The sequence below is a fragment of the Lissotriton helveticus genome, chromosome 6, assembly GCF_964261635.1.
Source record: "Lissotriton helveticus chromosome 6, aLisHel1.1, whole genome shotgun sequence".
In the NCBI taxonomy this organism is placed as follows: Eukaryota; Metazoa; Chordata; class Amphibia; order Caudata; family Salamandridae; genus Lissotriton; species Lissotriton helveticus.
The window spans coordinates 1,637,962,424-1,637,981,229 of record NC_136067.1 but is presented as its reverse complement, the minus strand read 5'-3'; the positions used below and the strand labels follow the sequence as shown (position 1 = coordinate 1,637,981,229).

At 43.6% G+C, this 18,806-nt stretch overlaps 1 protein-coding gene across 2 annotated transcripts in view; it reads right to left on the bottom strand.

The window, feature by feature from the left end:
• Window positions 1-18,806, bottom strand: part of ACYP2 (acylphosphatase 2) — a 760,277-nt gene that overhangs the window by 692,723 nt on the left and 48,748 nt on the right. The window contains exon 1 of one of the 2 annotated variants that reach the window (XM_078649479.1): window positions 6,501-6,641. The exons of the other annotated variant lie outside the window; for it this stretch is intronic. Coding sequence (XP_078505605.1) covers window positions 6,501-6,626 — 126 coding nt within the window. The 5' untranslated portion in view covers window positions 6,627-6,641. Of the gene's footprint in view, window positions 1-6,500; window positions 6,642-18,806 lie in introns of those variants that run through there. 2 annotated transcript variants of the gene reach the window in all.

Here is an 18,806-nt window from a genome sequence, read left to right as displayed (position 1 = left end):
CTGCAGCCTGCATCCTGGGTCACATGACTAGGTGTAGCTGGCAGTTGGTCTTTGTGCATTACTCCCAGACAGTAAAACAAAGTGGGAATAGGTATTGGTAGGCCATCTCTTAATTGAAGAGGGGAGGAACTGTCACCAACCACACTTGCACATCACAAAGGCTCAGCACCAGCACACTGACAAGGGTTTCTCACAAGTGTTTTGTGTTCCCAGACAAATTGGTGCCAGGACAGGGAAGGAGGAAGCTTCAGACATCTCAGGGGGAAGAAGCATCGAAAGACCTTTCCTACTTCAAAACTGGCACCAAGTATAAATATTAGACCCTCAGATCCAACTCGAGTACATAGCTGGACATGTGGACAACTCAGAAATAGGACTGCTGCGTTGCTCTGCTATAAGAAGGCCTGCTACTCTACGGCCCTGTTGCCTGAGTGGGAAGAACTGAACCTGCATCTTGAACCCAGGACCACCAGAGTGACTTCAAGGGCTAGCTGACTGGCCTCCTGATCAGAGCCTCAGAGACAGAAAAGCTCCAACCACCTTGAACCTTGCACTTGGACTCTGCCTTCTGTGAGCCTTGCCATCAAAGTGGTGCCACCCCAGTCCTGGTCCCTTGGAAGTAGCCCTGAAGTTGATGTGCCAGACTAGATGTGGTCTGTTTGGCAGAACAGACACTGCACAACGCATCCCCGACACAGGACCCCGCAGATCTGCAAAACCGCTGCTATGTGCTGCTTCCTTGACGTAGGACTTCGCATCGCAGCTCCGCAGCTCATTGGAACAGCTCAAAAAGCTCTGCACCCAGGATTATGGTACTTTGTTCAGTGGGCCCAACTTAGTTCCTGGATCTGGCCCACACTCCATTGCAGTTAGCTTAAACTTATGACTTTCTCCCAGTCCAGCGGGAGTTGATAACCACAGTTGCCGCTTTGTGCTTTTAAGCACTATGTTCATCTAAATCTTTAAAATTGCATATCTCTAGTTCTACTAATTGGATTTTTATCATTCTGGTATGAGATAATTCATTACATTTTACTCTGTTTTTCTAAATTAGTATGTGTTTTTTCTTGTGTTGTGTTCTCACTGTGTTACTATTTGAAGTGCTGCATTTTTTACACATTGCCTCCAAGTTAAACCGGACTTCTTTGTGCCAAGCTACCAGAGGGTCAAGCATAGGTTAATCTGGGGTTTGCTTGTGGCTTCACCCTGACAAGAATTGTGGTTGCTGCTCAAGTAGGATTTGATCCCCTCAACCAATAACCCAATTTATTATATCATGTATACAGAATTTGAGCGCAGAAGGGCTAAGTTAAACAAACACGTACGTGAGGACCAGAAACGAAATTAGAGACAAGGAATGAAACAAGACAGAAGAAACGAGCAGGCACAGAACAAAAGTTACATCAAAGAAGTGCAGTGATTACCAAGAGCATTAATTTGTTTTTTTTATTGTATTCACATTTTGCAAATGAAATGACACACATAGCCGCACAAGGAAAAGCCATCAGGGAAACGCCCTGATTCTGTGCAAAGAACAATCAGATAGAATTGCAGCATAACTTCGGTATCTCGTCCCCCAAGTAGGGTTAGTTATCCACTGTGAGTGCGCGAGCTCCACCAGAGCAGAGGAAGGAGGAGCAAACAGCCCAGAGAAGAGGGGGGAGGGAGAGAGGGGGGGAGGCGTGGAACAGAGAAAACGACACAGTCGCTCAATTAATATCCCCCTGAAAAACTGTATCAGACCGTAGCTGGAGCATTTTACGATGGCAGGTGGGCGCTCAGCAGTGCTGTATCAGCAAACCAGCGGAGCGTTAAATGTTAACATGTTCCTTGTTTATAATTCAAGATTGTGTCTGTATAGTGCACAGTGTATATAATTACATAATTTGCCAAATACATGGAGGTATATTGTATTCTTGGACAGTAGAAACTGGGCCTGTCCATTCCAGGAATGTTGGAGGGCTGAGACAAAGAGAATGTGCATTTTGTAGAGCAGTGTGGATGGTTGGAGTAACTCAATAATGGAGGAGGTGCTTAGGAATAATAAAGTTATGAACTCACTAATGTGACTTGCCTCCTTTGTCACGTCTCTTTTTTTAACATGGTGCGCTATTGAAAGCCTATTTATATACAGACAAATTTAGATAAGATATTCAAACTTTTGGCTTGATTGGTGTTGGCCAGATCGTTTCTTGACGGAAAGGTGCATCTTCTCTCATAAGCATATATTTTTTTTTAAATTAAACTTGTTTTTATTTCAATACCTCACAGATCTCAATTTGCTGGATGTGAAATTGACTAAACCCTTATTGAATCAACATTGAGAAAGGCAATAATCTCCTAAATGCGTCTGCTGGATGCAACAAATGGTGTCTGAAGCCCGAGAAGTGCTCTTCTTCTGTGCCATTTGGTGGCAGAAATAGGAGAGACCATCAGAACAGCCATAATCCTCGTGAAGCAAAATCCTTGCTGATGCGAAATTGGAACATTACAAAATGGCAACTTTTGATTACTCAAATCTTTGTTGCAGGTATGTGCCTCAACTATGAGGGATGTGTGGCCGGGCGAGGGTTATAGACATTATTAGAGTGTCAATTCCATTGCAGACAATTGATGATGGCTGTAAAATGCAACTAAAGAGCCAGAATAACATGTGATTTGCTCCTACTGAAGGATAAATACTGTTACTATAACAATTAATGACGAACGCGCATCGGTTTGTGAAACATTCCTATGTTGTAATATAGTGGTTAATAGACACTAAGATGGCGACGGTGAGAGCGTCCGATTCATGACAATACTGCAGTCCTTCGGCAATACCTCAGATGAATCATGCGATAAGAGCAAAGCACTGAGCTTAAAGGAAATGGATGTGAAATTGACTAAACCTTTATTAATCAACATTGAGAAAAGCACTAATCGCCGAAACGTGTCTGTTGGGTGCAATACATGGTGTCTGAAACCCGATCAGTGCTCTTCTGTCCTTTGTTGGATATTTGGTGGACACTGACGAAGGCAGATTGCCAAAACGTGTTTGAGTGTATTTCCAAACCAATAAAAAAATTGGTGCACGTACCCCCTCGCCCCACCATGTGAGTGCTGAACTTTTGTTTATGAAGCTGGGAAATTTGCATGAGAGCATCCTTGTGGAGCAAGCACCCACCTGTGAGTGCGGATGAAAGGGAGCACGTGGAGCTTATATATATATATGCACTTAAAAAAACAAAGGTTACAGGGATGTTACAGTTAGGTTCAGATTTCACACTCACACAAAATCATAGAAATTCAGCAGTTATAGTTGAGTTTTCTCAAGTAACAATAACTCATGCCCGTCATGCACAGTTTTCTCATCAATAATTTTACAGCAAATATTGTAGGAATATTGTCAATGATGTCATAGACGATGTCATGAGTGATGTAATATGGGGGGGTAATTAGCACTGTATGGCAAGGGTGCAAGTTCTAGTTACCTTAGGGCATGAGTTATACTTGAGAAAACTAACTATATCTGCTGAATGTCTATGGGTTTTCTGTGTAAAAACCAAACCTAACTATAAAGTCCCTGTAAGCTTTGGTTTTTCAGTTAATGTCTAAGGTTTTTTTTAATTCTATTTCCTAACTATAATGTCCCTGTAACCTTTGTTTTTTTCAGAGAATTTCTTTTTTTTTTTTTTACATTAAGTAATATTTATTTACCATACATTAATCCAACCGCCTGCGGCCAACCCCATGTTGCTGACTGTATTTGGCTGTGCATGGCGGGTTTTGGCCACAGGGCCTGACCTTTGGCCAGGCCCACAGCCAACGCCCCACATTGCAATCAACTCCACACCACACACGATCTTTGGCGGTTTCAAGAAAAGTTTCTTTTTTTAAGCGGTTTTTGCCCCCCCACAAGTTCCCTGTGGGAGCCCACCACCAGGGGTGTCAGGTTATTCCTACGCTGCCCCCTTGTGTTTTTTTTATGATTTTTCTTGGCACTCCGCCAAGTCCCAAAATGGCTGCCACCACTTCCTGGATCCGCGGAGGCTGTGAGTCCCTAAATTTACATACATAGTTTTTCTTTAATAACTTCAAAAGTACTGACAGATTTACACTAAATTACAGAAAGCACTCTTTCTGGACCAAGGTCTAGCTTTCTGCAAACTTTGGTGTAATTCCATTCAACGGTTCGGGCTGTAGTCATGTTCAAAACCTCAATGGGAAATTGCATGGAGAAAATGCGTTTGGGACCCAATTTTTCTCGACCTCCAATTGACAAATCACCCCATAACTTTCCAGACAGAAGCTGAAGTGATTAACGTACTAGTTTTGAGAATTTCGCAAAGATTCGTCAAACACCGCTCAAGTTATTACCAAAACAAAAAAAATGCTTTGCCTATGGAAACTAGGTCCTAACTTTAACTACTTACTGTTGACCGCCATTTTTACCATGTGCACACACTTGAGGACTAGTAGAAAAGTTTTGTGGATGGATAATACTAAATCTCTTGCAATTTCATGGCACATCTTATATTCATTATAAAATTAACGTTCTGAGAAAATAATCTAATATCTCAGGTTTGCCAGGGCTAAAGGAATTTCCACTGTGCTTGCTAACACCAACTAAGATCCTAATTTGGTGCTAACAATTTGATGAGACTAGAAAGCAGATCAGCAATTGTTTCATTACTGCTATTACAAACATGCAGGGTTCTTCAAAACATTTTTTGTTTCTTGCCATTTTCGTCAGGGGCGTCTGGTAGACATGGAATGCGGGCCGAATCGAGAATATGCAAATTATATGACAGAAGATAGTTCAGAGAATGAAGAGTAGGTTATTTGTCTGTAACCAAATAAGGAATATCTGTCAATACATATGACAGCATTCTCTAACACCACAGAAAGAATCTCCTTCATGACCTTTTTCAGTATTCACTCAGTCAGTCAGTCAATTACTTTATTCAATACTTCTAGTATAAGATCATAAAAGTACAGATGAATACAGTTTAAAAACAGCAAAAGACAAATGAATACAATTTAAAAAACATCAATCAATCAGTGCAGAAACAGAGTGCTGTACATATCATTGTGAGTAAAAATAGCAAAGCAAAATATTAACAGTAGTAATTAAAAACTATTTAAAATTCATTCAGGGATGTGTACTGTACTCACTCGTATATAAGCTCTTAGGTCCCTTCATTTGTCTATAGTGACAATCTTAGCTTTTTTCCCAGGTCGGCCCTGTCCTAGTCTTAGAGATGCTGAACTGTCACGCAACACTTCACCACATAGATGCCTGACATAGTGAATCAAGTCCAAACACCTCAGGGAGCATCATTCTGCAGTTTGTTTACTGGAAGTAATAAACTATTTGAAATATATGACAAAGAGATAGAAAAGCACAGTGAAAAGCTCTGGATAATCTAGTTTAAAATGCTTCACCCACGAAGCCTGTTTCAAAACCAGCATGTTAAATTTGGGCATTTAGTATTTTCTGATGTTGCAAAAGGTTGGAGATGAGAAACTCAGATGTTTTAGATTTGTTTTGAACTACTCCATCTAGTCATACTCATGAGAATGCTTCATGTCCCTGAGAGACTGCCTGCAACTGCTTTTTTGCTCCAGGAAGATGTGCCAACAGCATAATCTGATGTAGATGTGCCCACTTCTATAGCACATGGTTTTCAATAGTACTGTACAGCAGAAGGTGTTGAGCACCTAAAAGACTGCTAAGAGCACAATCAGATTTGACATGGAGTTTTCTTTCATATCCCAAGTTCTGTTGATTTGTCAATTTGAAATATAAATGCGTTCCTCAGCCTTGACGCAATGCATCCATGACTATGATCAGAGATATTGTAGTGCTCTAGTTTTTAGACATATTTTGTCTGCTCACTTACCGTTTGAGTGGTATTTTCATTGGAGAGTGCTTGTGGATTCCAACACTCTGGATGCCTGATGCCTGTTTCCTTTGTTTTTAAGGTCAATATTGTCTTGTTCACTCAGCCCAGAGAAATTAGACAGAGGCTGGAGAACATAATGTGGAGCATAAACTGGTATTGTTTTCATGGCCAGTGTTGGAGTCGCATGATCATCTTCCCCTTTTATGGAAGGGTTAATGTTCTTACTTTGTCAGACTTTGCCATGGCATTTGTTGAATGTAATTCTCCCGTCAAAAACAGAACTGTCCTCGTTCGAACAAGTGATTTCTCCTACCTGACTGTGAATCAGTAAGTTGACTGCACTTCTGTTAGTGGCATGTGAACTCCAAGTTGTGTGCCTGCTCTTAATAGCCAGTTCTTACGGTAATAGTAGATGAAGATCCCCTTCTTCTTGAAACATGCCTCCACGGTAGTCTTTACAAAAATATTTAATTTTCCTTATTACCATAAAATAAAATAAATACATATCCTTAGTACTCTGTGCTCTATATCACTATTGTATATCTGAAAATTGCACGCTCTAAAGTAGCAATGGGAGAACACAGAGATTCCCTTCTAGATGAACAAATTACTTACCCCCGGTAGTGCTCTTTCTGGTGGATACTTCAACTGTAGATGCTTCAACTTGTGAATTTCCCCAGGTGTCAGTCTGGATCTGGAAATTGTTTCCAGCAGTTGCTCCTGAGCGCCGATAGGAGTCATCAAGACTAAATCCAGCGATTCTAAAATATGTTTTGTCAAAGAAGCGAAAGCTATTTATGGCCATTTCAGACCTAGAGTCTGCATTGATTCTACAACTGAAACTCAAACATCAACATTCAACAGTGAATATACTTCACATCTCACCTCACATCCACAATACTCTATCCATTCCATGTAAGGAAAGAAAGGATCACAAAAGACATTAAGTCCTTGTCCCAAGGCCAAGATTAGATATGGGACTACATGGTCCATTTTGATTGGCAAGATCAGTAGTGTACTCAGTGTCCTTGGACATATAAACCCCCTGCGGTCTACCATATTAGCCCAAAATGTGCACCAATAGTTTTGCAAACAAATGATTTGATCCCCTAACGTCATTTGTTAAATTTTCCATTCCCAAAATATTCCATGGTCTATGATATCAGTCATGTATGTGTGGTGATAAATGTGGCCCTCATTGTAGCAGTAAAACCTGCTTGGTAGTTTGTATCATTATATTGACCAATTCAAAAGATCTCTTTTCAGAACCCTCAAACTTGACTGCAGGTATTCATCTCCATAAAACGCTACTGAGGACAGGTGGTATCCCCATGCTTCTCCCTGACTCCAGTGAGAAATAAAAGCATTCATCCTCACATTGAAGGAGTCTGCCAGGTAAGCAGCTAACTGGAAAAATTCTCCATTGCTGCACCCACTGCTGTAGGTGACTCACCTCCCAACATAGGAGGCATGACTCTACACCTCCTTGTCGGTTGATATAATTGATGTACTAATGACAAATGGATGATTTAGATGAAGATGCCATCTAAATAGAATGTTAGGTACTATTTCCCTCTCCTTGGCACAATTGATGCCCCTGTGTGCATTCTTCATGACCATTGCCCAATAGCCTTGTGAGAATTTCTGATCTAACTATTTTTCCCACTTCAGCTTTAATTCGCCTTTTCCCCCATTGCAGAAGTGTAACTACTTTCAAGATTAGGTGGGAATCTTCATTTACCCTCCGCAACAGTTTCTCAAAGGGAGTGACCCGCCTGGTAGCTGCTGTTTTAATTACTGTACATTTCAATACCTATTTTCTTCCCCTAGCCCTACGCTTGTCTTAAGCTGCTCTCTCTAATGACCGAATTGTTAGCTTCATAAACATATCACCAAAGTTGGTGAAGCTCATCTCTTACCATCGGTGGAATCCTCTCCCTGTCAAGCCACAGTTAATGCTGGGTTACCCAGAACTGGAGTTTACAAAAAAGAAAAGTTTATATTAACCTCAACGTTATTTTACATCTTTGATGATTATCTTCTCTCTTCGCTCACTGGGATTTCTATAACCATTACTGCCATAAATGGTGCCTATAAACTGTGTTTGTTGAACGTAGACGATTCTGCACTTATCGGGCGTATGGAAATGGTACTCCATAGCTTGCTGTGCTGCATTGGAAGGACAGCACATTTCTTGTCAATCTATAAATTTAGAACGAGGAGCTGCTCAGTGCTCTCTCCACTTACCACTTTACAAACAAGAGCTCTTTGCACAGATGATTACTGGAGCCATTCAGAAAAGAACCGTCCATATAAAATATTACATTGGTGGTGTGGCACAGAATGTTTCAGCCACCCTGCAGAATGAGATGAGGGTTCCCGAGTCTCTCATATCGCACTGATATTCATTCGGTTTGGGCAGACCCTCCGCTCCGCTCGCAGAGTTTGCGGAGATTTCCACACTCCGTGTTACGTGGAGCTCGCGGAGTTCTGAAAAACTCTGCTCCGCTATGCAGAGCAGAGTTTTTTTCCTCGCATGCGTTTGTCAACGGCAAGTTGGCGAGAGCGAGCGTGGAAAATCAAACTTCCGGCGCGATTTCTCAACGTGGGCAGTCAGATTTCTCATTGCGAGTGATCGCGTATGGTTGTGACCGATCGCTTTGAAAAACTGTCCGTTCCTGTTGAGAAAACTACAGCTCGAGTCAAAATCTACTCGAGCGGCAGAAAGGAAGCAGTACCTGCTTGCGCTGCACATGGTGCCATTCGTGATGATTGCACAGTGATCAGAGGTGTTCCTACACTCTTCCAGCGGGATAAGTTTCCATGCTCCCAAAGGAGGGAGTGGGGGGGTGTTCTGATGCTCTTGTCCTCGAGGCCCGGCTCGGGAGGTGGAGCTCCCCTAGCATTCTTGCTCACTCTTCGTGGTTGGATCAGTAACAATCCTCATTGCTTTTGGTGACCTACGAGTTACCACTGCTCACAGTGTACAAGCTCCTGCATGATCCACATGACTCAAATACTTCCAGCAACCCTCTTGTCACGCAACGTTTGGCCCTTACCGCACAGCAGTTTATACCACTGCAGCCCCTCCTGCCATATGTGTTTGCTGCAACAGTGCTAAGTTACTGTCTTAACCGGCCAACAATCTTTTTTCACGGCTGTCTAAACAGCGGCCCTCTTCAGCTATACAGGGGTTATCGACTCAGTTCTGCACATGGGCAACAGCTCCCATGGGTGCAGCAGCCGTTCTCTCACACCTCACTCCGGGAGTCCACTTGACAGGGCTCCCCAGTGGAACTTGCTCCCTCTAACGTTCTCCTCTTCCTCACAAGTTACATTGGCTTTGGTAAGCAGACATGCTCTGGTGCTCCAGGGCAAGTTTCCCAGGACAAGATCTCCTCAACCAGCAGGGACACTAGGAGGCCTTGGCATCCAGGCCTGGTCACAGGCAGAAGAACCTGCAGAGCTTCTCTTCCTCCCACAGCCCGTCTGGATGAATGCCAGATAAAGACCAAAAAGAACTCCACTTCTTATATTCCATTTCCAGATACCAAATGTGATTTAGGGTCTGGGTCTTTGAAGTTTTCTGTTGTGATTCTGCTCCTTTTGAAATATATACACATCTCCTCTTCCACTTGAAAAGCTATCTGTCACAGCAGGAGAGACTCTGATCCTGATAGTCCCACAACACATCCCATGGGAGTGATTTGAGTTCGCCACAGTGTTATGTACATCAAAAGGTTCATTTTGAGCTCCGAGTCCTACTTTTTATGATTCCCTTATCAGCTTCATCTCCTTCCTGAGATGTATCCAGGCCTCTACCTTGCGATCTTTCACTGAATCAAAGAGCACCCTTTGAAGTGTGCTGAGGGAGGCTAATGTGTCCCAACCAGCTCACAGGACTGCAGCGATACACTAATCTATCTGGGGAGAGGGGTGTAGGGGCTCTACCTCCTCAAGTCTTCACCGTGCAGGCCTGGGTCTACCAAAATGGAACTTAGGGTCCTCCATGTAAGGTATCATTACAGGCACATTTGCACTCGGTGCATGTACACAACATACACTGTCCAGTACTGTTACCTCCATGTATTGTGCCGTCACACACACAATCAGGACACACTGTCACTCAACATGCACTGCACAGCACTGTAGCCTTTCTGTATTGTGCCACTTGCAGGCACACATACACCCAGCACACACACTGTCTATGTGTGTGCTGTACACTATGGGTTTACACTAATCACTCACTTTATGTTGTATTATCTTCCCCTCTCTATTGCTCCACCTCCAGTGTTGGGTGAACACGGAGGTGTGTTAGCAGGCCCTATGATGAAGCATGACACAGCTTGCTGTGTGTGAGGGCAGTTTTAAAAAACAGTGCTTTTTCCCTGCATTTACACCAAATAACCTTTTTTACTTATCTTTATCCCTCTTCCTTTTTGTGATATAGATTTGAGCGGGAGGCCGAAGGGGGTCTTGTTCCTCTCACCCCTCTGTTCTAGTGTGTTATACTGTACACTATGCACACACTGCACGCCTCACAGGTACACATACACCCAGTGCATGCACTCATCGTGCACACACTACACAGACCTTCCCTGACCCAGTAGTGTACCCTTCCAAGGAACACGTACATCCATCGCAGTGTCACCACTGCTGAGCTACGCAGCGCTTCACATCTAACTGATGTATGCTAAAGGACGAGTTAAGCACACAGCAGCGGAACTTTAAAAAGTAAGTGAGTCTGAGGGCCTCACTCCAGTGACACAGGTTAAAAAGGACCTGTTCACTCCAACTGATTACTACTAGGTATGCTGCCACCACAGCACTTGTGGTTCTGCTTAACCTCTGGTGAAGGCAGTACCCTGCCACCACTATGAGGGTAACGCTTTAGGCACCCCTCCCGTTCCAACAAGACCACAACCCATAAGACAGACCTAGGTAATGGTGCACAAGCATAATCCGTGTTTGCCTATGACAACAAAAATCAGCATTAGGGTTCCAGATATCAGTACAGCTGGGCACCCAGGGCAGGAGTGTGCATCCATTACCATGAAGAGGAATTTTCCGTCCAAACAGTGTGATTATGGATTTTAAAATAACTATCATGAGGGATCTCAGGAACGATGTGTCTGTTCAATTGTATTTCCAATATGATTTCAAATTAAGCAATAGCGGCTGAATGCTGAACATCGCTGACAGTTTGGGCATTTCGGCAAATTATTTGACCAGTCCAGTTCAAAAAGATTCATCTGTTGCAAAGATTGGATCTCATATCTGAAATGGACTCAATTTGAGACATCTCTTGATACTAATTTAAGATGAAATTAGGTGGAGTTGCTTATTAGTGACTAGATTTCGCAGCAGATAATACACGACAAACAGTATTTTTTCTAGGTTTAGGAAAGCAGACTTGGCATACAGATGGCATTATTGGTCTTGACATGCATAAAACACAATGGTTTTACAAAACTAGCCATATTTTCAAAGGACAAATTAATCACACTACTTGAACGGCATTTGCAATTTTTTATATATCTTGAAAATAGCATACCAATAATTGGAGAACTCCTATATATTCAAGGGCAATAATACCAGAGTTCGTTTTTTTTTTACATTCTTTTTTTGTTTTGGAATATTTAGGTGCGCTTTTTTGCCTTTTAATTGATTAGTATTTGCACTTCTGGTTATTTTGATTATTTCTTGAATACAGACAGGATTATGATTTTTCCATAGCTATGTTTTACTATTTACATATGGTGCCTGATGAAATAAGAAACAAAGGCTGTGAGCAAGTTGTAAACTGAAAGGCACAGACCTTTGTTTTTGCCATGGTAAATTAATAAATCACATATTCATCACGTTCAATTTAGTGCTGCCTTTTCAGTCTTCAGAGAGATAGACAGACATATATAGAGATAGACAGACAGACAGAGTATATATGCAGATGTACAAGGTATAATGTGCGATTTATTACCAGTGTTCAGTGTGGGGAGGGACCCTGTCATTCAAGAGGCGGTCTTGAGTGAATCATGATGCCCCTTCCCTCACACATATATGTTTTATGCCATGCCATTTTTTGTGTGTGCGTATTTGTTGGAAAAAAATGTATTTACCCCAAACCAGGCTGCAATAGGTTAAATTGGTCCAAAAGGTAAAAGGATATCGATGAAACCTTAGGGATAGTGTGAGTGTTGTATGAATATGTAAAGTAACTGCAATCTGTGAGGCAGTAGAAGCTCAAACCTGTTTTGGGGTCCATACGATGAAGACTCGACTCTGCTCCTCTTATGAGGGGTGAAGTTGAGCAAAGAATGCCGAAAGGTGATGGATTGTCTGACATGAAAAGGCATTACAACGTTCTGCAAGAATGCCGCCCTAGTCCGTAACACCACTTTGTCTGGGAAAAGGGTAGTATAGGGTGGATGATCGGACAGAACTTATACCTCACTCAGCTGAAGTTATCACTATAAGCAGCACTGTTTTGAGAGTGACTGGACACAAAGGACAGCTGTGCATTGAAGTATACATAAGGAAAGTGAGAACCAAATTATGGTCCCACTGTGGCATTACAAAAGGTTTAGGTGTAAAGATAGGAACCAGATCTTTAAGAACACTCATCGCAACAGGTGATTTAAATAAGGATGGTTGATCCGTAAACACAAAAAGTCCACAAGGGCCAACAAATAACTTTTAACAGTGCCCCAAGCCAGTCCTTGTTGGGCTCAAGGCAGCGCAAAAGCAAAACATCCAGCAACTTTTCCCATAATAGGTCTGCGTAGCGGCTGCACCAGGCCACAAGCTTATCCCAGTATCCGGCCTTAACAGTTTTTATAAATGGATGCCTGGCTGCTAGAATTACATTTACTACTTCAGGAGGCAGATCGAAGGTAGTCAACTGTGCCAATCAAACTTCATACATGAAGGTGTAGGTTGTACAGGCCTGGGTTCAGGATTCTGCCCTGCTGTTGCAACAGAAGATCTTCCCGAAGCGGCTGCCTGATCGTAGGACAGATGCTCATGGCCAGAAGTTACAATACCACACTCTCTGAACCCAATCCGGAGCCACTAGGTTGACTTGGACCCATTAGTTCCTAATTTCTTCTGAACTGTAGGCAGGAGCGGCAGAGGTGAGAAGGCATAAAAAATCCCAAGCTCAACTCTAGACAGACTAGGTCTCTGAGAGAATGTTTTTTAGGAAATCTAACTAGCAAATGTGTTAACATTGCGCATTCTCAGCATTGCTGGAAGATGCCCTATGTTATCTCCGAGTGTAGCTGCCATTCGTGATCCGCTAGGTATCGCTAGTTGAGTTTAACTGTCCTGGTGGTTCATGACAGGGGAGATGCCATGCATATTTAACCAGTTCCAGAGACGCAGGGACTCCCTATTGCTTGCTGTAGTACCACATAGCAGTAGTGTAAAGACATCGACCAGCGTCCCTTTGATGGAAGGCAGGAACTTCTTCATTGCCAAGTGAATGGCCTGCAGCTCCAACAGATTGGTGTGGAGGTGGATCTCTGCCAGAGGCCAGTGTCCTCTGAGCTCCCAGAGGACTTCCCAGAAGCAACAGCAATGCATCTGTCACCAGCGTCAGCTCTGGGTGGGTTAGGATCATGCCACCTGTCCAATTACAGTGGATCAGCCACCACTGCAGGTTTCTTGCAGTCTCCTTTGAGACCTTACTGAAATCAGACAGGTTCCCTAGGCGCTGTGCCCACTGAGGCTTCAGATCCCACTGCAGAGCCTGCTTGTGTCAACTGACGAAGTCCACCAGCAGCATACAGAGGCCAAGAAGTCTCAGAGCCACCATCACTGAAACCCAGGACCGAGGCTGAAACATCTGGATCATAGCCTGAATGTCCTCGACTCGTTGAACTAGAGGGAAGGCAAGAACTGCACCATGTCCAGAACAGCTCTAATGAACGGGAGCCTCTGTGACAGAGTCAGGTGTAATTTCAGCACATTGATTGAGAACCACAAAGTAGTTAAGAGTTTCACCATCGTCTGGAGGTGGTCTACGACTGACTGTAGCAAGCCTGTCTTCAACCGCCAGTTGATAAGGTGAGGGAAGAATGGTATCCTCAACTTACAAAGGTGAGTTGAAACAACCACCATCACTTTCGTGGACACCCAACCAGCAGTGGTATGCCCAAAAAGGAGAATGGAAAACTGGACATGCTCCTGGCCCACCTCGAACTACAGGTAATGCCTAGGAGATGGATGTATGACGTTACAACGCAGGCTATTACAACCCCTGCCTTTACAACGCGGTTTTTACATCGCAATCCATTACAACGCATAGCGCTTTGGGGTGCTGGATAGTGAATAGTTTAATTTACTATTCCAACTCCAGTCCCCGTGAACACTAGGGAAGGTGTTGGATAGTAAATTAAATCTATTCCCTATCCTAGAGCGCCCCCCAGCGCAATGCGTTGTAATGGTTTGCGTTGTAATGACCGCGTTGTAATGGTAGTATGTTGTAAAAGTTTCGTTGTAAAGGTTGTTCACCCTAGGAGATTGCAGGACAGGAATATGAAAATAGGCATCCTGCAGGACCAGCGCTACCATATGTCTTCTGGATCCAGGGCAGATTAAACTTGGGTCACTGTGAGCATTCTGAGTGTGTTCTTTTTCAAGAAGAAATTGAGGGGGTGAAGATGTAAAATATGAAGAAGGCCTCCATCCTTCTTTGACACCAGGAGATAATGGGAGTAAAATCCAGTGCCTAGCTCTGATGCCAGTACTTCTTAATGACTCCTTTGTCCAAAACAGTCTGGACCCCCATTGGACAAATGGTCCACCAACAGTCGCTCTGGTATAAGTGGAATATGCAGCGGACTAGAGAGGAATAGTAAGGTATATCCTTGCTGGACAGTCTGAAGTACCCACCTGTTGGATGTAATGCTCTACCACCCATTATGTTGCCTTCAATGGAATTGCCATGTGAAGCTGAAGGGGTTTGGTGGTGGAGGCAGGAGGGCTGGGGGAATGAGCAGTGCACTGCCTCTGACAGCTTGAACATTGTTGGCTGAATCGCTGACCTAGGCCTCAAAAGGACTTGGGGAGTCTGATGCTGTGGAGGTGGGCCTTGGCTTGGTCTGTGAACCAAATCCCTACAAAGCCTCGAGAGGGAAGAAACTGTTGGGGGTATTTATGCAAGGGCCACATAAAGGCCGAGAGAGCATGCTGCAGTCCTGCTTTCCTCGAGGCACGCCAGGGCAGAGACTGTAATATCTCCAAAGTGACTGGTGCCGCCAAAAGCATGTCCATTATTGATGCCTGAACGTTCCCCAAAAAGCACCACATCATGCATGGGAATAGCATCCTAGTAAACAGCTGGTGTTGGCATATCTAAGGGCAGACCGGCCATGGAGAACATCCTCTTTCCGAACACCTCTATTCTCTTCAAGCCCCTCTCTGGCGTGATCATGATGAAAGAATTGGAATTGACTGTGCTGGTAGACTGTGCTGGTGGAGGCCTGTACCATCATGGTCTCCAAAATAGGGTGTTGCATAAGGAAGGAACAGTAACCAGGGCCTGGCTTTTAACAATGTGCTACATGTCCATTCACTGGTGGGCACAAACAAGGTTTTGCCCAAATGCCTATAAGGGTATCAGTAAGTCCCTCATTAAAAGAGCGTAGAGGTTCAGAAGAAGATTGTACAGAGGTTGTAGGACCTTTGTGAGCACGCTGATCTTTAAATCGATTGAAGGTAGTTGCCTGTCCAGGAGGTCGGCTGTTCTTCTAATAACCATGGCAAGTGACACTGACTCTTCTGTCGAAGGACCGAAGAGGGGACACCTACTCTGTGTCAGGGGACATTTCTAGCACACTGGCCTCTTGCCAGTACATATAGAAAGTGTCATCATTGTATTGTAGGGAAAAATCATCCCCACCATAACCTGCATCACCAAATGTAGGTTAGCTCAGATAAGAATCCAACCCAAAGAGTTGTTGGAGTGCTGGAGGGTGACTTTTGACAAGGCATTCTTCATACAGCACTATGGGCTTGAAGACCTTCTCTGGCAGCATCTGTGCAGACCTCAACCCTGCAGGAACAGGTGTGGATCGTGGTAAAAGGTGTGGGATCAGCTCCTCCAGAATCACAGCTGAATCTGAAGCGGTTCAGAAGGCATAGCCGGTGCCAAGGGCGGACCCACCAGCTGGAGGCTTCGCAGATCTGTGGGCTCAAAGGTGTGCCAGAGGAAACTGGCAAGGTGCTGGAGATATCAAGCAATGGTATCTTTAAATGCCTCACTTTACTGTGGCAGCATCAATGGACCTGAAAACGTGGGTTGCATCAGAATTACCCATGGGATTGGCCCCTCAGCAGGGGACCGGAAGCTCGACTATGGGGCACCTTGACGTCCTTACGACTTCTCTTAAGGAGAGTGAAGAGGCCGGGACTAAGCCCGCTTTACCTTCTTGTGTTTCTTCTTAGATCTGGATGTACCCTAAAACATGAAGTGCAATAAACATTTGTCGCACAAGCATGACCGCAAACGGGAACAGGTGCGACCCCATGACTACAAACGGGAAGGCCTTTAGTTTATTTACGACAATGTTTGGTGATATAAAGTTTGGCTTCGTGGACTCAGATCGCCTTCTGAATCATCATGGCATGCACCCCGCATGACTTGGAGCTATGGCCTGACCCAAGATACCAGAAGCACACCTTATGGGGATCTGTCAAAGGCATATGTTTGGGAAATCATTATAAGATTTAAATCCTGTGGTTTTAGGAGGTGACATTTCCTCTGCACAGTGGAGAAAATATTTTTGAAGAAAAAGGGCTTGTCATCTGGCGAGGAGAAGGAGCTAGCTCTGGGTCCATGTACGAAGGCGTGGAAAGAAAGAAACTAATATCGGCATGCAGGGGTGGTGTTTATCTGTGGCTCCAGCATCACATCCAGAGTGGGACAGAGTCAATGCAGAGCTGCACAACGCCATCTGCTGGCAAACAGGAACAATACTGACAAAAATCTCCAGGCCCAATCAAGCACATTGGAGAATTCAAACAAGATGAGGAATCTGCAGTTGGAAATATCCTACCAAAGGCCTTTTTTTACTTTTCGTAATGCTGGGAGCAGGTTAAGTAATACGTTTTGTAGCATGAAGGTCCACAACTGAAGTTATATATTCTATACTATTTTTGCGTGCACAATTCTAAACGGCTGTTGATCATTCCCGGCTCCAAAATGTATTATAAATTGCATTTATTGTACTTTACACCTGCATTTTCAAATAGAAGCAAAACATGATTTCGGGGCATTTCAAAATTTACTATAAATATACATCTTCAAATCAAATAATGCTTGTAATTAATATACAGTTATGTTAAGTACATTATTTACATCAGAATTAATGTTAATGTGACCAGTCACTGTCTTAACCATCTGTGTTTACAGACACAATAACAACTCTCAGGAATAATATAACTTGAGATGATTACATATCCAACTAGCAAAGTCCTTTTTTATCCAATATGTTATAGGGGCACATGTATTCTCCATGATGGGGATCTTCGGAACTGGTTTGGCTGGTAGTTAGAAAGTTGTTTATGAGACATCTTAGAGCTTCTTTCTGGAAAAGATATAGTTTTATTCTGTGGAGAATTCCAGTTCTAGGTTAAGGCTCTATGGTGAGTCTTCATCAGGACTGGAACTTGTCAGTGCTTACATGCTTAGCTTTAAAGTAGAATAGTCTCAATGTTGCTTCCCTTAGTGTGTGCCATTAGTAAAGTGACAAATATCTACGGCCAGATTACTTGGGACAGAATTATTAACTATGGCTGATAATTCCTCCTCTGCTCATGCTATTCTGAGTTTCCCTGCCCAGAATGGAGAAGGACATGTGGTACCCTAATTCCTGTGAATTCGAATCCCACATGTCCTTCTCCATTCTTGTCATACATGCGCGTTTTTCCTAATCCCAGCCCTGTGTCTGCGAACAGATTCTCCCTGCTTCCAGCAGGGGAAACACGCTGGGAAACACAGTGTCGCTTTGCATTCGGGTTAGCACTCCGCCCAACTCTGAATTTTCCCCATAGCATGAGTACCTCTGTTGCGGATCATGTCTTAGGAGGATCTTGGAGGTGGACATTTTGTGGACAACGTGTGTAGGGCACCAATCAGAGAAACCAACCAGTCCACTAAATGAAGTATGGGTCACATGGCAGCCCACTATGAAATCAGTTTTAGCACTTTCAGTTGAGAGTCTCAGAAGTAAAGGCTACTCAGAAGGGAGCGATGGAGGGAAACCTTCAGGTTAACTCAAAGGTCAAGGCCCATGATTTTCACTAGTTTTCTTCGACCTGTATTAAAAGGTCTTCTGTCTAAGAAGAGTTTTAAGGAACGGTAGAAGTAGCGCTGATGGTGATTAGTAAAGACAGTCCCACACACCCGGTAGGTGGGTTGCGCTGAGGGTCTCTATTGTCACATCCCAATAAGGAGGCCATTGGGTTCTATATGAGAGATCAGAGTATATAATTCGCAGAATTTAAGTTAATGTGGATTGATCTGAATCATGATGGGATGGTCTAAAGTGTGGCTTGTGGCGCCAAAAGGGACCCCTTACATCATGAGAAGACTTTCCATTATATAGTTCCCCATAGTCAGTATCATGGATGTCAAGATAAGTAGGTATCCACTTATTGCTGTTAGAAAAACAGTGGGAACAGTGTAAAAAATATATGTATTGGCCACTGGAGGACAGGGAAAGGTCCACAGGCACCACGGCCCACACAAATCAGAAAGTTCCACAATTCAGGCACTAGTAAACCACTCCTCTTACCTAGGACAGACTATGCCACGCTTTGCTCTAACGACTCACATGAGGAACTATGCATTGCCTCATGGTTGCCATTTCTACCAAGGATAACCAGAAGGCAGGCACCAAGGGTTACAGTCTCTTGATG